Source organism: Gavia stellata, chromosome 3 (genome assembly GCF_030936135.1).
Source record: "Gavia stellata isolate bGavSte3 chromosome 3, bGavSte3.hap2, whole genome shotgun sequence".
Classification (NCBI taxonomy): domain Eukaryota; kingdom Metazoa; phylum Chordata; class Aves; order Gaviiformes; family Gaviidae; genus Gavia; species Gavia stellata.
The window spans coordinates 1,067,820-1,089,278 of NC_082596.1; the positions used below are offsets into that span (position 1 = coordinate 1,067,820).

At 54.5% G+C, this 21,459-nt stretch overlaps 1 protein-coding gene across 1 annotated transcript in view; it reads right to left on the reverse strand.

The window, feature by feature from the left end:
* Window positions 1–21,459, reverse strand: part of ARHGAP39 (Rho GTPase activating protein 39) — a 64,665-nt gene that overhangs the window by 12,522 nt on the left and 30,684 nt on the right. Inside the window, exons 5-6 of the mRNA XM_059836269.1 lie at window positions 5,044–5,315; window positions 3,908–5,010 (exon numbers count right to left, since the gene is read on the reverse strand). Of these exons, the coding sequence (XP_059692252.1) occupies window positions 3,908–5,010; window positions 5,044–5,315 (1,375 nt within the window). The remainder of the gene's footprint in view (window positions 1–3,907; window positions 5,011–5,043; window positions 5,316–21,459) is intronic.

The window sequence follows — 21,459 nt, forward strand, 5'->3', positions numbered from 1 at the left end:
GTGCCACACCACCCAGAGTTGAAGTTGCCGTCTCCACCATGTGTGGGGGAACCGTGTTGGTGGCCCCAAGAGGGGACCATGCGCAAGGTGACTGCAGCGGTGCCACGGCCTTGGGGCTGGGCTTTAGATGAGGAACAAAAGAAAAAAAGCAGGAGGTAGAACCAAGGTGCAAAGAGCCAGGGCCACGGGGAGGTGGCAAGTTGAGGATGGGACAAGGAAGCCACCTAAAGAGCCACCAGAGCTGCTGGTAGACGACTGAGCCTCTGCTTCTTCAAACAAGTCAAGTTTCTCGTTTCCTCACTCAACAGCTCATCCCTTCCCAGTGTTGAGGTCTCCTCTTTCCATTGACGTCGCTCAGCTCCCATCGTCAGTGACAACGTCAGGGACCTGGCCATGGGGACACGGGCGCTTCACCCCCCGAGGGACCCAGCCCTGCCGTTCCAGTGGAGGCCACGTCTCCCGAAAGGTCCTTCTGCGTCCTCCAACCTACAGGTCAGCTGAAGGCACGTGGGGCTTTCTGGGTGGAAGGAGATGCAGCATTTGCTCCAAGGCTTCTCACTCTGCAGCCATCGCTGCTGTGGTTCTTCCGAAAACCGGTCCACGAGCTGGGCCACCACCACGCTGTTCGTCCAGGGCACCCAGGGAGAAGCAAAGGACCATGTCGGCTGGGGACATCAGCCTTCTCCAGCCAAGTCCACTCCAGCGGACAGTCAGGTCAGGCTGGGGAGTGACACAGGCAGCAAAAAGTGATGGATCCTCTGCTGCTAGTGCCAATATAAAATTAACTTCAGCCCTAATTAGCAAAGTCCGAAATGAACTTGGGGGAAGCCTAGGGCTACAACAAGGGGATAAGCAGTTGGGTGTCAGTGGCAGGTGGCCGTCACCTCCTGGCAAGGGGTCACCCTCCTTTCGGTTCGGGGATTAGGGGAACTCTCAAACCCAGAAGCAAACTCAAGTGTGCTGTAGGGGAAGGAGGTCCTGGTGCCACGTGGATGGGGCTCGGATGCATCCCAGTGCAGGACCAACGTGGGGACATACCATTGGTGACACCGGGCATATCCCCATTGCTTGTGCCGCCCTGTCACATCTCCTGTGAGCGTCTCTCCTCTGCCAGGTCTCTGCATCTCCCCGCATGTCATCCCCAGCATCGTTTTGCTCCCATTTTCTTTCTTGTTGCTGGCACATCTTGCTGTCATGGACAGCGTGATAACCCTCTGCACAAAGCTCCCTGCCAGGGCCGGCCGCAGGTCTGGGCCCACTGCAAGGGGCTTCCACTTCAACCAATGTTGAAGGTTCCCCAGCTGACGGGAGCGTAGGAAATGGAATTAAAACCATGTGACAATCTTAGATGTGATCATCAAATGGCTTGGGTTGGGAGGGACCTTCAAAGATCATCTAGTCCAACCCCCTGCCATGGGCAGGGACACCTTCCACTAGACCAGGTTGCTCAAAGCCCCATCCAACTTGACCTTGAACACTTCCAATGTTGGGCATCCACAACTTCTCTGGGCAGCCTGGTCCACTGTCCCACCACCTTGGCTGGCAATCTGCTCTTCCTGGAATGGGTGTCCCTGAGCTTGAGGACAACATCAGACAGGGTCAACCAGACAGAAATGCCCAGGCAGCGGGAAAGAGTCCCACCACATCCCAAGTTTCACTCAGAAGGCACAGGATCACTAATGGTGGCAGCTATTCCTCCTGGCCAATGTGAGCATCCAAAGCGGATTTGGAGCTCTCCAGTTTTGGGTTTGAACCTCCTTGTTCAGCACCGAGTGATTGGGGACACTTGTGCACGGGGAATTTTCTTCTGCTGCCTCTGGATGTGACGTCCCACCAACTTCCTTACACATTCCCATGGGCAAAAAAGCATTTTCCAGATTATTTGCTGTTTCCCAGGTCCATGTCCAGGGTCTCTCTCCTCCTTGCTGAAACGAAACTCCATCTTCCAGGCAGTCTTCCAGGCCGGATTGCTCTCACCAGGGTAACTATCCCCTCAACACGGCGTCATCATCCATTTTTAAAAAGCCATTATAGTCTTTCCCAGCGTCCTTACATCAACCCTCAATGCACCCAAAAGCAAATCAAGTGGTCTTCCTCTGGAAGCCCTTGTCTTCACCTCCCCACCTCCGCCGCCCATCTCTGGGCTCCTCTGGCTGCGGGGACGTGGGCAGCATCGCTGTTCTTGCCCACAGTGGGGCACTACAGGTCAGAGGGGCAGATTTTGGGTGTCGGATGCTGGAGGAGAAAGGACATGAGAGCTGAAAAGCCAGAAGCCAGGAGCTGCCTGATGGGAAACATCTGATGGGCTGGAAGATGGACACAGGCGATACGCCAGCTCCAGCAGGTCCAGGTCAGAGCCCATGGGGGGCTATCAGCAGCAGGAGGACTACAGCATCACAGGAATGGTCTACAGCAGCCCCAGGAGCTCCTCTGGGATGGAAGCTTGGGGCAGAAGGGGTCTCCAGGACCGGGACAGCTCAGTCCCAGGGAGGGAACAGGCAGCTCAGAGCCCTGGGAAGCAGATCCTGGAAAGCTGGTGTGCTTGTGGCCGTTTCATCCCAAGGTTTTGAGGGACCAGCTTGCTCAGGAGCAACTTTGAGGGACTAGTTTGCTAAGGACCAACTTCTTTGAGGGACCAGTTTGCTAAGGACCAACTTCTTTGAGGGACCCGGTTACTAAGGAGCAACCTTGAGGCACCAGCTTGCCAGGGGCCAACTTCTTTGAGGGACCAGCTTGCTAAGGACCAACTTCTTCGAGGGACCAGCTTGCTAAGGACCAGCTTCTATGAGAACGCAAATCTAGCAGCCAGGTCGGTAGCGCTGTCGATCCCAATGTGTCAGGGAGGAGACCGAGGCAGGACATGCGTGGGGTGCTGCCTGTGATCAGCCGGGACAGCCTGCACCGGAGGGACGAAGCTCCTCAACTTACTTTCAGTCCCCACTGGGGAAAACTCCTGGACATTGCCTCGGAGTTACGGGTATGTCTGGTGACGGGTTCAGCCACCACTTGGATGGCTGGAACTGGGGTGGTGGGTCAAGACCCCAACTCAAATGTGGCGCTGCCCATTCCTGCTCACCGCAAAAGCCAAGGGCCAGCGGCGCTGCTCCAGCACCGCAAACCGCTACAGCTGGGAGCAATCTGGCACGCAAACCCTCATTTCTGGCAGAGGAACTCATTGAAAACAGAAGCAGGTGGAGAGAGCGGAAACGAGATGGTTTTCTCAGTGCTCTGGCCACCTCCCCTTGCTCTGCAGAGGGGACATCCCTGCTCATGCGTCTCCTCCAGCCGGATGGGGACCAGATGTGGCATTTTGGGTGTCGCCAGAATCCAGCGCTCTTGGAGGATGCTATGAAGCCTGGGCTGAGCCCTCATGGGATTGGTATGGGAAATCTGCACTGCCGCCTTCCGACGGTGCTGGGATGTGAAACACAAGGAGATGAGTTACCGCAAAGCACTCCAGCCCCGTGCATGTGCCGGGAGCACCAAGCACAGCCAGGAACAGGCGCTCAGGGCTCCCCTGGGAGCCGGGTGGGTGCTTGGAGTCCAGGAGCTGGCTCCCACCGAGCAGCAGCCAGACTCAGGGAGGAGAAGCAGCACCTGAAGCCGTGGCACAGGGCTGAGGCTGCCACGGTGCAGCGGTGCCCGTGCCGGCGCTTGGCAGCTATGAAGGTGCGGGATCGCCTGGGGACCATCCCACTGGATCTGCAGCAGAGGCAGGGATTTAAACTGGCTTTACATGAAGAAGGAGCTTTCACTGGGAGGGAGGCGGGGACGCTGCGCTGCCATGTGGTTTGGTCAGCCCAACCTGGCGCGGCACCTGAGGACATGCCGTGCGGTGGGCGAGGGTTGGTGGCACGGGGCACACGGTGAAGCCCCCCAGTGCCGAGGACATCCCCGAGGACGTTACCTGAGACGGATGCAGGTAGGGCTCGGGGGAGGCCAGGTTGGTCTGCACGGAGACGCTCTTCTCCAGTAGGATCTGAGGGAAGCCCAGCTTCTCGAAGGTGTTCCTCTTCCAATGCTTGTTCTCCTGCTGCGCCAACGCCTCGTCCTCACTGAAGGCTCGCACCACCGGACCCGGCATGGGCAAAGGGAGGGCACCGTCGCTCTCATAGCCTGAACCGTCCTTTTGGGAATCCCAGCTGCTCCGTTGCTTCATGTGGTAATGGGCTTGCTGGGCTTCCCAAGCCAGGCGTGCCTGTGCCAGGAAGGGCTCGGGGAAGCCCCGTGCCGCCTCCACCTCCGCCGCCTTGCTCTCCGTACGGTTCATTGGTGATCTGTTGGGTCCCGGGGTGGCTCGTTCCTCACCCAGCATCTGCTCGCCCAACACCTCCCGGTCCCCTGAGCCGTCCGTGGAGGAGGCGTTGGGGTCGTGGGATAGGGAAGGCTTTCGGCTTTTCCTCTTTCTGGTGGAGGGCGAGTAGCCAGTAGAGGACAAGGTGTCCTGTTGGCTGGACCAGGACATGGAGTCCTCGCCCTGGGCCACCTGGCCACCCGTTGGGCCAGGGCAGAAGTCAGGTCCCTCCATGCTGCTGTAGTCACCCGATTTGATCTCCAAGCGTTGGTCCCGCACCAGGCAGGGGCTGTGCTGCAGCGAGTACGAGCCGCCGATGGGGTTGGGGGAATATTTGTGCCTCAACCCCGTCTTCATCTTGGGGCTGGAGCCCGTCTGCTCGACATAGACCAGTTGCCTGACGTACTCCTTGCCGGCGGGGCTGTACTCCAGGCTCATGAACCGGTCGGGACACTTCTGTTTGGTGAGCACCAACTGCTGGTAGGGCGAGTTGGAGCCTTGCTTGGGCGACTGCAGGAAGGGGTGAGGTTTACGGATGGGTGATTTCTGCGGCGAGCCGGCTTTGTAGCTCCCGCTGGCTTCGTACTGCATGTCCACGGGGGGTTCGTCATAGATGGGAGCCTGGTACTCCATGGGGGGTTCCTCGTAGAGGGGGGGCTCGTAGGCGTAGCGGGGCGAGGAGGGTTGCGACTCGCTGGAGTGCTTGCGGTGCTGGGCTTGGAGAGGGGAGCAGAAGGAGTCCCCCCGGCCAAGCAGCGGCGAGCAGCTGCCCACGTGCTCAGCCCTCTTCAAGAAGGGCGACTGCTTCCTCTCTGGGAAGAAAACAGAGTTGTCAGCGTCGGGGGCAAAGGTCTGTAGGTTGGGTGACTGTTGGCCCCCCGAAGGTCGCCGGGAACGGGTGCCCGGTTGGTTTTCGGGCGCGTAGCCGTTGCCTTGGTGCATGAGGAAGCTGGGCTCGCGGTCGGTCACCTTGATCAGCATCCGTTCCTTGGTGCCAGCGTTCCATCGCAGGGATGACGTCCTGTGGGAAGAAACACAGCGCCGCCATCAGCGAGCGAAGCCCCCCATGCCCACAGGCAGACAGACACCCCCGTACCGCTGCCCCGGGACTCCCCAGACCCTTGGCTGCAGCAGAGCCCAAAGGATGGACATGTTCACGCACCCCAAGCCTCTCCCATCAGGTGAAAAGCACGTCGGTGATGGAGAGACCAGGGCATTGTGACCGTCCCAAACACAGTGGCACCAGCCTGCAGCCCTTCCCGGCTCCCACAGACCTCAGCAACGCCCAGAACCGCAGCACGAAGGACACGCAGGCTGGAAAGACAAGCCCCAAAAAGCGATGACACCCCTTGGAGCACATGTCTAGGAGACAGCCCTGAATCAGCCCCCCCCGCTCGTGCCTTGGTGCTTCTTGGAGCCGAATGGCGACGGAGGAGTGAGCACGACCACCCGCTGGGTACAAGCCTTGGGGCAGACGTGCATTGGGTGACAGTTTCATGGGTGTTTGGGAACGCAGTCCTTGCAGGGAGTGGGAACTGACCCCACTACAGTCCCCACCTGGGACCGTCCCCTTGCTGGGATCTCCCATCACAGGGTGAGAAGGAGAAACCGCCTACGCAGAGCCCCATTTCTCCCACCTCTTCTTGCTTTCCATTCCTCGCAGCACCCAGTATTAACCCAACTCACTCCCTCCATCCAGCCCCCTGCCTGGGATTAACACCCTCCTCCGGTTTCCAGCTGGAGCTGAGTTACATTAAAACATGGAAAAAATAATAATCCCAAGCATAATTTCAAAAGAAATTGAAGGCAAAAACTTTCAGCCTTTGCCCCCTCTGCCACAGAGAGAGCCCATGGTGGGGGGACGGGGATGCTAAATAGCGGGGGGGGGGCTTGAATACACAACCCTGACCTGTCGCACCCCCACAAAACATGAACCCCCATTGCCTTGTACCCCAAGGCCATGGGGCAGCTATTTCTGGCAGCACCGAAGTGGAGTACCGATACGCTGGGGCAGGGAAGGGAGGGACAGCTTAGCCAACTGCCTAAACCCGCATGACGCATGGACACCTCAGTCTCCAAAGGGATGGAGCACAAGCACCGCGGGAGGTGAGAGCAGCAGCTGCCCTCCATCCCCTTCATCACCCAAAAAAACCCTAGGGCCAGCCCCAGATGGGATGAGCATCTCAGCACGGCTGCGAGGATGTGCGTAATGCCCATGGAGAGGCAAGCAGGAGCCGGAGCGGTGGTGGCGGATGCCCATGGCTTCCTTTTCTTGATGCTCAAGCTCACTGCATCCCTCAGCCACTTCTCATCCCGTGGGATGATGCCCTGTACGCTTCCACTGAACGTCTTTCAACGTGGAGCATCCTACAGCATCTTGCTGTTGTGTGACTTGCAGAGACTGTGCCTGCACACCCCAAACACGTGCGACATCAGGCTGGAAACTGCCTGGTGGAGCCTGTTTTCGTACACACAACATGTATGTGCGAACAAGCACCAGCAGGGACCTTCTTAATTCTGAGATGTGAATAATCATCCCCAAATCGCCACCCAACAGGCAGCTTCCGCAGCAGTCCTGGTGCGAACAAGGGTGAAAGCTCAGCTGGGCAACATGCTGAGCATACCGGGAGCTCACCTGAGCAGGGCTCAGTGGAAACCAAGTCATCTAGAAGTGAAAAAAGCCTGGAGCCTCCAACCAGAGCCAGGAGGAGACCTCCTTCACCTCTACCTGAAGTCCATCTTCTCATTAAGGCATTTGATAGTCCTGGTGGGTAACATCTCCTCTGAATGACGATGTGTCCCACAAAGCTGTGTCTCCCATCACTGATGCTCCAGCAGCATGTCTGCAGGCTCTCCGTTTCAACCCTACCTGCAATTTGCAATGAATCAAAGAGGTTTTTTTCCCCCCTCTTTATTAATAATTCATGGGCAGAAATAATTATAATCTCAGGATAATCTCGGCCCCGCAGGATTAACTCCTTGGGACTGGGTCGCAGGGAGCCATGCAATCTGGGCAAGGCTGACTGGGTTCCATCTGGGCTGGTCAAACCTTCCCCTCAGGGCTGCTCAGTGTCCTGGGATGAGTAAGAAATCCCATGGGGTGAGGAGCAACTCAACGCTTCTCAGATGAATCCACCTCTCGTGGGGCAGCTCCGAGCTGGCAGATCATCCACCGTGGAAAAACTGCCCCTCTGTAGGAGGATGGACATCAAGGCTTGGACCAACTCACTACCTGAAGTTACCACCTCCTCGCAAAATAAAGTGTCAGATATTCAGAGGAGGAAAACTTCAGCCAAACTTGGACTTCAGCCTTAGACATGTCTATGCTGCTCCGGCCTCAAAGGCAACTATCACTTTGTTTGGGACGTTGCCCACCACCTTGCCAGCGTGCCTCAGTCAGATGGGGAGTAGGATAAAATAATTTCATAACTTCATCATAAACTTGGGCAAGAGCCAGGAAACAAATCTCCCAGCAGTAGGACGTGACGTTGGAGCTAGATAGAGATGACTCCATCCCCGTCACTCCCTCAACTGCAGGCACACCAGGGATGTGGTTTGCACCTTGTTCTCCCCCAAACGCTGGGTGACCTTCGGGGACCAACCCATCTCTTGTGCTCCATGGAGCCCATTGGTGGGAAATGTGTCCATTGGAAGGGCAGGAGCTGGACACCACCGGCTGCAGCCTTGTCACCCGGCTCAGGTTTGTTCTCTAGGCCTGTCTCAACGCACGGTGTCTGCAATGAGGGACACAGTGACCTCACGCCATGAAGAGTTGGCCCAAGAGTTGGCTCATGCTTCTGTTCCCATTCACATGAAGCAGTCAACAGTACGAGACTCTGGGTCACGGCCAACTCCATACTGGATCTCTTCATCCCAGTGACCTGAAGGTAGGAAGGTCCCACGGCTTTCATCGATTACAGGTCACTGGAGCCTTTTCTCATGATGAAATCCCAGAGAGGAGGGAGATCGACGCCCAGCAGAAGAGGGCCTTCCCACTCCTTTTTGGCAGCACGCACCATCTCCAGACAGCCCACCGCCAGCACAGCTCTCAGAGGTCACGCTGAACAACCCGCCAGCCTTGGCTCCCGTTCTGCTGCCAAAACGCCCCATTTGACGTCTTGCCCAATGCACACTTCTCGCCACTCTCAGTGGATCTCGTGGATCCTGAGAGCTGGAGGCAGCTCTCCTTATGCCAAGTTATCACATTAAATAAGAATTAAACTTTCTCCCCTGCTTTTGTGGAAGCACGTCTACAGCGAGATCTTCTGCATCATGTCCTGAAGTTTGAAGATGGTGCCTTGTTTCTCCAAGAGGGCAGCAGAACCACCAGCTCTGGCCAGCTCTTGCTGCCTTCCCCACTTCTACCTGCTTAAGACCATGCTTTGGTTATCCTCTTTGCTATCCCTGTTGCTCTCCAGTTGTTTCCACCTTGTCCAAAAGATTTCACGGTCACTGGTGGGGGAGTTCTGCAAGAAGAGGCTATTCTGTCCCTACGCAACCCAGCACAGCAGGGTGGCACATGGATCATCCCAACTAGCAGAGGGTTTTCATCCACTAAATCCACGTTCCAAGTCCTTGGGAGATGTCGTCCAGGCAAGGGACACTCAGGAGGAAGAGCAGAGGTGGTTTTTCAAGGAGGTGCCGAAGGCATCGCCCGTCTTGCAGGAGGGATCTGAGCTGGAGCTTGCTGCTGTCTCCAAAGCACAGGGAAGCACATCGTGTTATCAATTCCACGCCGAGTCCCACGCTGGCACAGAAGATACCGCAGGCACCGTCTGCAACATGTCTGGGAGCACAGGCTGCTCTCCCAGTTCATTCCTCTCTCATTCTCAGTTATTTTTTCACAGCCACTTGTCCTTTCTGTCCTTCAGAAAAGGGTGGAGTGAGTCCAATTACCGAGTTTTGCAGAAAAATGCCCACAAAGAGGCATATATAGATATCTCCCTGCATGAAGCTCCACCATCTCCCGGCACCCCGCCCGTTGCTTGCCCACGACTTCGTCCTCGCTCCAGGGGATGTGGGGAACAATTTCTTCCTTCCCTCTCCGTAGCAGCCTTCCGAGCTCCTGAGGACTTGAGCCTCCTGCCAGCTTCTTGCTGTTGAAGACCTGCATGAGTTTGGGTCCCTCCTGGTCCCTCCAGACTGGTTGTTGGATCTCAACCACACATCAAGCTCTTCCAGACCCCCAAAGCTCCCTCCACAACCTTAGGAGTATGCCCTGAACAGCACAAACTATCAGGGCAGGGTGATGAGGGAAAGCCTTGCTAGGTCAGAAACTCCAAGAAATGCTTGGCTGCATTGCCCAGCATCAACCAACTAAAACGATGAGTGAGGTGAGAAGATAAATCTGCTACGGAGATCACTAAGGACCGATTTCATCCCCCCTCCTACTCTGTCATTAAGAGGCAGATTTCCCACCGGTGCCGGCAGAGGCAGCGCGATGCCAGCGGGCGAGAAGGGATTACGGCCCCACCAGCAACGAATCACCTTCCCGTTGCCGCATGGATGCTAACCGATGTCTGCTCTTCCTTCATCAATTATCCGATCACAGAGGACACTCATTTATTTTCACCATGGTTACTAACTGCAGTAATTACAGCCTGGGTCACTGGCCTGCCCTTAATATTCTTCAGCAAGCACTGCTGGCTGCATGCCACCTCCATGGACATAGTCCTGGTTCTGCCACCAAATTAGCGAGCTGAAGGTCTGGTTTTCAGGCTGGGAAGCCCAAAGTGCTCTTGCAAGGACAGAGGTGGCTGCTTAACCCACCCTGCGGTACCCAGCACATCCTCGTCACCTCCCCTCCGTCTCATGCCACCGGCTAGGACCACAGTTGAGCAGCCACCAGGACAGATGGGGACTTGCATCTTGAGGATGACAAACTAGAAGAAGAAGGGATGGATAATCGGACCAAGACTGGACAGAAGCCAGGGAAATCAGACCTGGAACAATGCGGCGGAGCTGCCGGACCGCGAAACTCCTGCTCATCCCATGGGGGCTGTGGGGCACCAGTCCTAGGTTCCTCACGTGCTTTTTGATGCTTTCAGTGCTGGCTTTCCCGTTAAGCATAGGCATATATGCGACTGGTGGGTGGGCTCTGGTTTTTGGAGCAACTCGAGCATCTTCTCTCAGTCCCTGCACTCTGCTTTTATCAGACCCAATTTTTTTAGCCTTCAAACTGTCCGAAGCTAAAAACCCTGCAAGCTTGATTTCCAGCCAACGTAAACGGAAAGCAGTCTCTTGCTCTGCTCCTGCACATGCTGCTTTTCCTGCCTGAACCACGTGCAAGAGTCTTGGCCAAGGGTCTTGGCCAACCTGGCATCAGCCGGGGCTTTTGGGGAGGAACCGGAGCAGCGTGGCCAAGGCAGTGCACCAGCCCTGGGATATGCCATGTGGCTGCTCCGATTGTTAACACACACGGATGCTGTTGCTCATTGCTGAGGATCTAATGGACCCTGTAAACATAAGGGGAGAAACCCAAGGAGATGGTGGCACCCCACAGTCTGGAGTGACTGCAGGAGGCTGCGTCGTCTGCAGGAGCTCTTAGCTCTTCCTACAATGACCCCAAACCCCACAAAACCCAATGAGGCAGTATGAACTCCCAGCGAGGCAGAAGGAGTCATTAAAGGCTGTAACACCAAATGGCTGCCAAGGAGTCATTAATAGCCATCGCCCTAAAAATATCAGCAACCTTGGAAAGCCTCTGTGACACACGGCCCCAACAACACTCGGCAAAGTCACGCCGCTGGAGCAGCACAAGCCGCCATCAGTGTGTCACCTTGGTGTCATCAAGCCCCATCTCCTCCTGCTTCTGTGGGCGACTCCGACATTGCTACAGTTAGAAAGAGCAGGACACATAGAAGGTGGCCCCAAAACCCCCCAGATACACCAAGGTGACACCGGTGGGACCACAGAGGCCAGAGGATGATGGGGACGCATGGTCGTTCTCTTGCATCGGCAAAGTTATTTGCAAAAGAGCAAGACATCTCCAAAGCTATGGGCGATCAACCTGCTGGCATTTCTCTGCCTCTTCAGCTTAAAGGAGGGGATGTCAGCACCTGAGTAAGGAGACAAAACCAGGAAAAGATGGGGGGGATGTCTTCCCCCATCACCCTGAAACGTGGTGTCCCCCCAACGCCATCTGGGTCCCATCTATGGTCTGGGTGACATCTATAGTCTGGGTAACAGCGGGATGCACGTGGCAGCCGGAGCGGAGTTCTGGCCACGCTCAGGGATGCGGCAACACGGCAAAGCGCGGTGCAAGGCACCGACCGCAGCACGATTGGGGTTAGCCCTGTCTCGCAGGCAGTGACACCTCGCTGGGAGCAGGCAGGGAGGTGCAGCAGGGACGGCAGAGCTTTTCCTTCCCCATGTGTGGAGCCCGGATCTGCAGCCGCAGGCATCTCATGTGCATAGAATCCTAGAATCACTTAGGTTGGAAAAGACCTTTAAGATCACTGAGTCCAACCGTTAACCTAACACTGCCAAGTCCACCACCAAACCATGTCCCATAGATGCAGGAGGTTTTGCAGCCACACCATTATGTTTTCCAAGGATTCCTCTTCTTGCGAGGACGTTCACCCTGTCCTGCCACCGTCACCCGTGGGTTTTCGACGCGCATCCCTGCCTGCAGACCTGGCAGCAGAGGAGCACCGGGGAGAAGGAGGGAGAGCTACAAACCATGAGCAGCTCCATAAGGAAGAGCTGCCCGGTCTGATGCCCTTTTCCCACCCCAACAGCTTCCAACCTCCAAGCTAAAAACCCGGGTACCACAAAGCAGTAAGAGATGAGCACCGAGCGATGCTCTGCACACCCCCGTGCTTCAGCTCTTCCACCCTCCCCAAACGGACAGGAATCCATCCGAAGGCCAGGTGTTTTAACTCAAACCCAGTGAAAGCACCTCTTAATTCCGGGATTTGCAGCTTGCATTAACATTGCAGACAGCAGCCTGCATCTGGCAACAGCGGATACGAATAAAAATCCCTGCGAAGCAGCCCTGCCCGTCAAATCATCTAGCCAAGGTAGAGCTTTCAATCAAAATATTAAGTAACAGCAACCAATAAACCTGAAAGCTCATACTGCCCTGGATTATTGCTGAACACTAGAAAGCATTGCTACAGACTAAATTGAATTTTCTGCCTGCAAAAGGAGTATGGCGAAAGGCCTTTTTGCGGCTAAATCTCTGCAGCCGCCGTGCCCACGAGCCGCTCAGTTACTCCAATAAATGAAAAGCGATGCTGCTAGAGAGGAGAGCGAGCCCTGCCGAGGCTTGCCACCCTCCTGGCACAGGAGATCCTCCAGAAATTCAAAGTATTTCTGTTATCTCTGGTTTGGCACCGGGTTCCCTTTGCTATTTTCTCCTTGCGGAGAAGGCAAGATTTTACTTATGACTCTCAGTACATTTCCATGACAAACGACTTCCCAAATCCCTCTAATCTTCTATCAGCAAAATCAATTTCTTTGCAAATTTGCATAATTTCCGTGGACTCAAACGTTGCATTTATTTAGGGGAGGATTTTTCCAAAGCACTCAAGCGACTTATGCTCTTAAATCTTCCTGCTTGCTGAAACACCACCCCCCTCCCCGATCTTCTTCCAGCCTTTGGAAAGTCAAGGAAATCTCTGGCACCGGGCTGCTGGGCTCCGCACGCTCCGTGCATGCTCCTTGCACGCTCCCCGGCTCCCTCGCCCAGGAATTGCTTTGCTTCCAGCCGCTTTTGCTGGAGAGGCACAAGCAATCCTCACCCTGCGCCGCGTCTCTGCTGCAGGCAGGTAGACACTGTTCCAGACACTTAAATAGAATTATTTTGTTGCCGGCAATAATTAAGACCATCCACAGCTCTATTTACCTTAAAAACAGTCACGACAACCAAAATTAATTTTTATGTTAGCGATTTCTACCGCGATGCCTTTAATGTAGTCGATTGGCAGCTGCTTTAAATCAACGCAGGTCTAGGAAATAAAAGCACAGGTCACAGCTGGGCTTAAGTGCAATTATCTTAACAGCATCGTTCTGGCTTTTATATGAATGATACTGCAACTCTTCTCCAAAGGAGCTTTAAAAGCAAGAATATTCACAAAACCTCCCTAAATACACACATTTTTTTCAAGATATATTTGCTTGTCCAGGTGTTATTTGGACTTTGAAGATGAAGACTATAATTTAGCGCTAGGATTAAATGAGTTTTCCCCTCTTGGGGAGGGAAAACAACCCCTTAATTTGAATGATTAATTCAAATATATTGGTTTCCAATGTCCTGTGAACGCATCGGGGCTCGCATCCACCGGAAAAGCACAGGGTCCCTGGGCACCCCACCACCACCCCGCCCCGCAACTGTGTCCAGGTGCCGTCCCCAGGCTGTCCCCACCGTCCCCGTGCCCTTGCTCTTCCTCACCTTCCTCCCCCAGCCGTGGGAGCTGGGCGCATCTCCTCCCCGCGACTTTTCACCACCCTCCCGAGCTTAATGCCTTTAAGATCCCTCGTCCGATGCTAAACGCAACTGACTGCAATTCTGCGGGGACGGGGATGAAGGATGCAGCGCAGTCCCCCCCTCTCCTCCCAGCTGGGTACCGCCGGCACAGCCGGAGATGGGTGGCCGCCGTGCCAAGCGCATCCCGCTGTGAAGCCTGGGGTCAGCGATGAGCCGATGGCAGAAAACTTCCCTGTTCCTGGCATGCTGCCCGATGCCGCTCCGGCAACACAAATATCTTCCTGCAAATGCAGGCAAAGGTGGGCAGCTGGGAAGAGCCTGCCTGCTCTCCGCAGCAAGCCTAGAAGATGTCCGGGCTTCAGACTGAAGCCTCTGATGATCCCTCCTAAATTTTCCAGCTAGGAAACTCCTTAGAACAGCTGTCCAGACTCTACAATCATTCAAAAACTACTGGAAAACTCAACTTTTTACTAACTTAAAACTAAATTAGGGGATAGGAAGACAGGCTAAAATCCCTCATCCCTGAGACTCCATTGCTCTTCATCTGCAAGTATTGCTGTTCCCAAAAATGTGTACGTACAGAATTACATGCTTAAAACGTATATCAATATCCCAGCGCTTAGATCGTACCTGAAATTCTCAATTCCTGCTCAAGCGCTCATTGCTTACAGCTTTTATGAGATTAGGGGTCACTGCAGATGTGCCTGCAACCCCACCGTGGGCTCCCAACCCTTCTACACTTGCAATCCCTCTTCCCATCTTTATCTACATACCTGGAGATCTCACGTCCTCCTTGGACTTTATTTGTCAAGAAACCTGCAGATACGGTCAAAATGGGTTCCTACAGAAAGCAGTGTGAATGAGATGATATCTGCATCTTTTGGGCAATAAAATGGTTATTTGGAGAGATGCGTCAGCACCAGGCTCAAGTTTCCCAACCCCTGCACCGACCTTGGTGACACTAAACTGGTTTTTGTGGTCAAATCCAGACTGGGCCATGTCCTAGTGATGGTCTGGATGGGGCAGGACAGAGCTGAGCCATGGCTTGGGCTGAGCTCTCCTGGTTAGGCTGCACCCGGTACCCAAAGCCGGTGTAAAACCAGCCTGGCACAGCAGAGAGCACCCTCGGGCTTGTGTTTTGTCGTGCGTTTCTCATCCTTTGAGCACCTCCTTTCTCTCCTCCTTGCCTTCACTTACTGCACCCGCAGGTCTCCCTCTCTCGTCCTCCTTTAGCTTTGGTTGAGACGGACTGATGCGTCTCTCTGATGGGGAAAACCAAGAGGAACTGCAATTTGAACAGGTTTTACGCGTGTCGGGATCAGGAGGAGATGGACTGATCTCGCTGCCTGTATTCATGGATACCAGATGTCACCCACCGCTCCCGGTGGGATGATGGGGGGCTGACAGCTCTGGACGGAGCCACGTGGCAGGAGACCAGCTCCATAACCTGCCAACCTCTTCCCAGGATGACCCAGGACTTGGTCTTTGCTCTGGGCAGGATCACCCATCCGTGAAGGAACCATGGAGAAGGTGCAGCATTACCACCAACCGGACGGCATCACAGCTGCCCTCTGCTTTCTGTCTCCCGCTAAATACCAGTGGTGGGATCATGTGGACCACCTGATGGATGCAACATGAGCCACGGGGTGTCCTAGAAGCCAAATATCAGCTCGGTCTTGTTGGGGGAAATTCAGAGCGATGGGAAGGCTGAAGCCCAACCTTCAGCCCATCTCTGTTGACTGCAAAGCTTGGTCTGAAGGGTGTCTGAGGTCTCACACAGCTCCTCGCACACGACAATTTCATTTTCCAACTGAAATATTATTGAAGGGTTGATACCTGTGACCAAGGCAAGGAAAAGTCACCCTGTCAAAATACTGTTTCTTTTATTGTCTCTGGACGGCGCTGTCAGATCGCTTTTAGCTTCAGAACCGCAACACCAAATCTCTACATGAAATATCTCCCACGTTCGCTGCCCGAGCGTTGCTAACTCCTCCTCTCTCGGAAAAAGCTGCTCCCATGGTATCCACTCTAATTAGCAGCAGCGGAAGCTGAATCAAGACAAGAGGGAGATAACGAGCCTTCCTGTCGTCCCCCCCCCATTCAATAGCACAGAATTGTTCAGCCACCCTTTTTGCAGCAGTGAGGGGGAAAGCAGGGCTCTGAGACACCGCCGAGATGACGAAAGCCCTGTTTTCCAGTGAAAAAGCAGCAGTTTTTGAACATCACATTGAGTGGAACACGGTGTCATGGACAGGTCTGCAGCCCACCCTGCAGACCCTATGTTGGAGGCCACGAATCCATAGCAAAGGGATTTTGTGGGCTGTAGCTAAGAAGCAAATGCTCAAACGAGCTCGGACGGCTGTCCCTGGTGAGCTGTGGGCTGGTAGCTCATTGCTGAAGGCCAGGTTGACCTTGCCGCGTTAGCTTCGGTTACCTGCCACAGCTGGGCACAGCGTTCACCTTGTCCTCTTGGTTTGTGATCAAGACCTCATGTCATGCCGAGACAAGCCATCGTGGCTGGGGTGGGGAGTCTCCAGCGACCCCCCCTGGGATCAGTCTCGTTAGGAACCGACCAGGAGGAAGCACACAAGATCAGGGTCTGCCAAGCTGGCAGATCCACAACACAACCCGTCCTGGCAGCCGAAGCAGGCACGGCACACCAGGCGCCGTGCACGGAGGGCACGGATGCCTGCAGGAAGCCAAATGCCAGATCCCCAGGAGGCAATCAGGGCTCCTTTCCCCATCTCAGATGTATGATTAAACCAAGCACCCAAAATAGCCTGTTTTCTGAAACGCAAATGTCACTGCAACAAGACGAGATTTTTTGTTTTTTTGAGAGGGAGGAGGGAACACGGAGAAGGGAGCACAGAGAAGCCTTTATCATTAAGAGGAATTAGCTGCAAAATACAAAGAGACCAGAAGTGACATTTCCTTAAATAGCAGATCAATAGGGGATCTGCTTTCTTTGTCTCCGTAACCATGACAAGTTCCTACAATGGTGATTTTTAGCTCTTGCCTATCCTGAGCAGATTTCACATGCCCCGGAGTGCAGCCCTCCCCGTTCCCTAAGCTGAAGCCCTTCATCTTCTTGGTATTTCCAGCCTGAATCATTCATTCCTGCTACGAATGCCCCCGGGCTCAGTCTGCAGCCCGGTGCCACGTCCCCCAGTTCTTCCTCACCAGAAGACCTCTCCTGTGTCTTTGACCGGGCTCTGGGACGTGATCGGCCACCTACCAAGGGCTACAAGACGACCAATCTCCAACCAACCTGGGGTGATGTGCCAGACCATTCCTCCTCCCACGGGCTCACCTCCACCCATCCCAGGAGATGGGTGACTTTGAAGCTGCCGATTGCTACCGTGGCTGCGGCAAGGCTGATTGAGTAGCTCCTCCTCTTAGAGAAGAGCTTTTGGCCATGGAGCCAAGCTAGACCTGCTGCCCCGGTTCCTGTGTGAGCCACCAAATACTGTCATCAGCAGCATGTTGGCTTTGAAGAACAGGTCCTGGAAGCTGGAGCTTGGTTGTTCCTGCTGGGAAACTCTTCAGCAGGAAGGGTTGCTCTTGGCTCAGAGGGACACTATAGTTCCATCACTTGGGCACTACACACACGCATTTGAGATAAGTTACCCGGCTCACGCTGAGGATAAGGATGGTGGTTCACTTTTCAAAGCAAGACTAGAGTTTGGTGTTTGGCTGAGCATGGAAAAAGTGCAAGGCTGTGGCAAAGAGCGTGGAGAAAACCGCGCCGAGCTCCACGGTCCAGGGTCCAACTTATACTCAAGAAGGACACTCCAGCTCCTCAAAAATGAAGCCATCAGACAGATGAACTTCAAGCTTTAGCTGCATCAGGAGAAGAAACTGGGTTTACCTCCCTTCTGCCCCATGGAGACTTGGACTTGGGGCAGAGGTCCCAGCCCAGGAGGTTACACCACAGCAGCATGCCCAAGAACGGTAATGAACCCTCCAAACCACTCTTCAGTTTTGTTCCAAAATATGGGATTTTAATCTCATGGCTCTCCAAGGAATCACTGGTATTAGGTCTGCGCCTCTTCATTACTTCTAAAGAAACCAGGCCACAGATTTACCTTTAAATATCAGGAATGGGCACATTTATTTACAGAGAAGCCTTAAGCTGTGGTCTTAACTCACAGTCGTGAACGATGAAGCCTGAGCAGAACGAGGCGGCGGATAAATCGAGCAGCTGGCAGCAGCACGTGTCACCACGCGGGACAGCTGGGACAGCCACCACGCCACTTCTGCTGGGCAGGTGTCTCCTCGGCCAGCAAATGTCTGTCGGCACACTTGAGATGCATCTTTGTCATCGTTGGAAGAGGAATGTGCCCTCGCAGCCGCTTAGGCTATAATTGACACCAGTGGTGAAGGGAGCTTCAGCCCAGAGATGCTGAGCTCCTGTCCCCAGGATGACTCTGGGGTACGGGTTTCCTCGGAAAGCTTGGATGAATTCAGAGCTTGCAATCAGACGGGGTTGAAGACCTTCTCCTCCTCGGTGTCATGACTGTATTTGTTCCCACGTACCCAGTGCACGGTCTGTTGGCAGGAGCCGTGTTCGAAGTCTGATGTGGTGGTTCCTCACCTCTGCCCCAGGCTTCTTCCAAGCTCCTACAAGTCTCCTCCCGAATTCGGTACCTGGCTTCACATATCTCTTTGCCAACAGTGCAAACTAAACCTCTTCCCTGCATCCATGTGAAGGCACTACAGCACCCACAACCAGCTAGTCTGTGCCCAGCTGGAGATGGGCTGAACGTGGTCGGGGCAAGAGTTGGACACTGAACACTCCCATGGTTGGAGAATGAATCTAGCAACATCTGGAGCACACAACCCATGTGAGAGCCAAGAGGGGAAGAGAACCGTAGGGAGTTGGCAAACTGCAGCCATGTCCCAAAACAGAGGTCGCCCAGGACTGACACACAACCAACTTCTACACCTCAGGTGCCCAGTGGGCCACTGGAGAGATGGTGCCAGGTCTTTTGGAATCTGACCCCAATTCTCTCCTCACTTCCTTACTTGCTCTACTAGGCAGTCAGCTATGAAGTGACTCCTGTTGACCATGAGATGCGGAAAATCCTGAGAAGATCAAAGATGTCTTTAAAGTCTTCTGGCTCAGGAGGTCCAGGACAAACTGAGGAAGACCACATCAAGAGCATTACAAGGATCCCATGCAGATGAAGCAGTTGCTGTCCCGCTCTCCCAACATGCTCCCAGAAGAAACAAGATCCACTCCTCCCTGCTCATGGCGGGGAGTCTGTCCACTGCAGGAGAACAGTCAATGGATCACCTGTGCTTCCACATCTGATCTAAGAGTTACTGATCAAACAGAGCAGCCAAGACAAACTGGACGTGTTCCTAAAAGCCGGACATTACGCATATTCTCAAGTGAACAGATTTCTCAACTTCTCCCAGAGCAGAGGAGCCTACAGCAGGGATCGGGGCACATTTTTAGGTCTGGTTCTTCTGTTCTTGGCAAGTCCCCAAGTAAAGAATGTCCCGTTTCCCAGGGAGCAGAAGGGGAGAAGAGGGTCATTAATGCTTTGTGCTCCATGTCCCACACACTGTGTTTCCCTCAACCAGGAAGCTCCAGCGTCTTCCTGGTGGCCACAAAGCCCTGACCACCTGCACGTGGCACACGACATCCACCCGATCAGCAGTATGGAACAAAGAGGGTCACAGGAGCAGACCAGTTGTGTGCTAGCAGAGGAGACAAATTCAGAGGAGCAAGTTGAAGGTCTCTGGTCTGAAGACCAGCTCGAGCAGCCTTGGGCCCTCCACCCATTGACTGGCCAACACAAGCATGGGACAATGACAGAGACCTGGGATTTGTCCCCCGTGGAAAACAGACTTCTTGATGAAAACAACTGCACGGATTAGCAGAGCTCAACCCTCTCAACAGGACCATGGTAGGAAAAATGAGGACATTAAGCAACTGGGCTGCAGGGACCACAAACCAGAAGGAATAAAGAGGAAAGGGTTAAGAACAGTTATCGTAATTGCCTGTCTCGATGGGATTTGGATGCAAGGGCTTTCCTACAAATGCCTTCTAGACAGACGGAGCAAGACGTCATCCTCTTAATGACACCCACTAATCTTCATTATATTAGAAAATCTCTCATAGCAATTGTTGGCTGGGAGCACCGAGCCAGCGCTGTCAAAGAAGCGGAAAAATCCCTGCCTGCTCCTGAGGATGCTGCTGCAGCTCCAGGGGTGACCCAGGCAGCTGGACCCCAAAGCTGTGCTTGGGGAAGACGATGCCATGGATGAGGGTGGTCTCCCAGCTGAACCCCACAGGACCTCTCCCTCATCAGGCAACCTCCTGCCTCTCCATCTGCCTGTACCCAGCCTTCACGCCAGGACATCTGTCCCCTCACAAGCCACCCTGCTCCCACACTTTGTCCAAACACCTGTAAGTCCTCCAGCTTCTCCCTTCCCAGCTAGAGGGGAGGTGATGGAAGCGAGTGGACACATGCCCAGAAGGGAGCAAGCCACAGCCTAGGTCTCACCAAGCTTCCTCAGCCAGCAGAGACCTACAGCTGCGTTGTGTGACTCCATTCTCTGTCCCTCTACCAAGTCTGCTGTCTGCCCACCTCTTATCTTCACCTTCAGAGGAGGCAGCTTGCACTTACCATGGCTTTGAGAAATATTTGTGGGACTAACGCAAGACTTGGGGAGAAGGAGAGGGCTAGAAGGACCTGAGAAGGCTGTTGGGCTGAAGTCCTGTCTCCCACCTGACTGTGAAACCTCCAGAATCATTTCATGAACAGCGTTTGGAAGCGGCTGGATCCCAGGGATGGGTCTGGAGGACCTGGGGCAGTGCTGCTCCAGTGGAAGTGCTTGAGGGCTCAGCCCGCACCATGCTCTGCGATGGCATCTTTAAAGCTTTGGTTTGGTGCCAGCCTGTTTCCAATCGCCACCTCAGCGCTGGCATGACCCTGAGGGAAGCACGGGGGAAGACCAGAGATTCCTCCATCCCTTTGCAACCTGGCCAAGGGTGCTGGAGTACCAGCCTTTCCTCAAAACCTGTCCCTGAGCATCAAAAAGAGGTGTCCAGACTGCGCTCCTCCCACCCAGGTCTTGGCCACTTCAGGCTGAGGTACCTCAAGGGTCTTCCCGCTCCCACGAGGGACCACGCGTCCATCCCTCTGAGCCATCCGGAGGCAGATGCTGACGTTGGGCTTTCGGGTGGCCTCCCTCATGCCATGGGTGCTGCCCACCGTCATCCCCCAGCAATGCCCTTTGCACCCTCTGGGATCTGCCCAGCCTTGGTCCATCCAAGGAAGAGCTGCCAGCCAGGCTTTGCAGAAGCTGAAACCAGGATGCCTTTATGCAGGGTGATTTTCAGAACATGCCATGCACCTTTCTCCTTAAAATTAACTCCATTAATACGAAATCATCCCTGCCATGATGAGGTAGGACCGGTGAGCTTTGATTTCAGCTTTTACGAGTGCCAGAGCAGCGTGCATGTGGCACTCGCATGGTTAAAAAAAAACCCACCCCAGGCTGTGTCGGCTCCTCTCTCCATCTCGATTGGCAGCCCCCAGACAGAGGGCACTTGAGACCCGTTCTTCCAGAAGGAAGTCCACTCTCAGCTAATTAAGCAAAGCTGCTAATTAGCTTCCTGGCTGGAAGTGACTGGGGGGAGGGCGGCAAGGGCTGTCCTGGGTTTTTACAGGCGGCAAAGTTGGGGTCGTGAAGACGGAGGCATCTCCTGCAGCAAAGCACA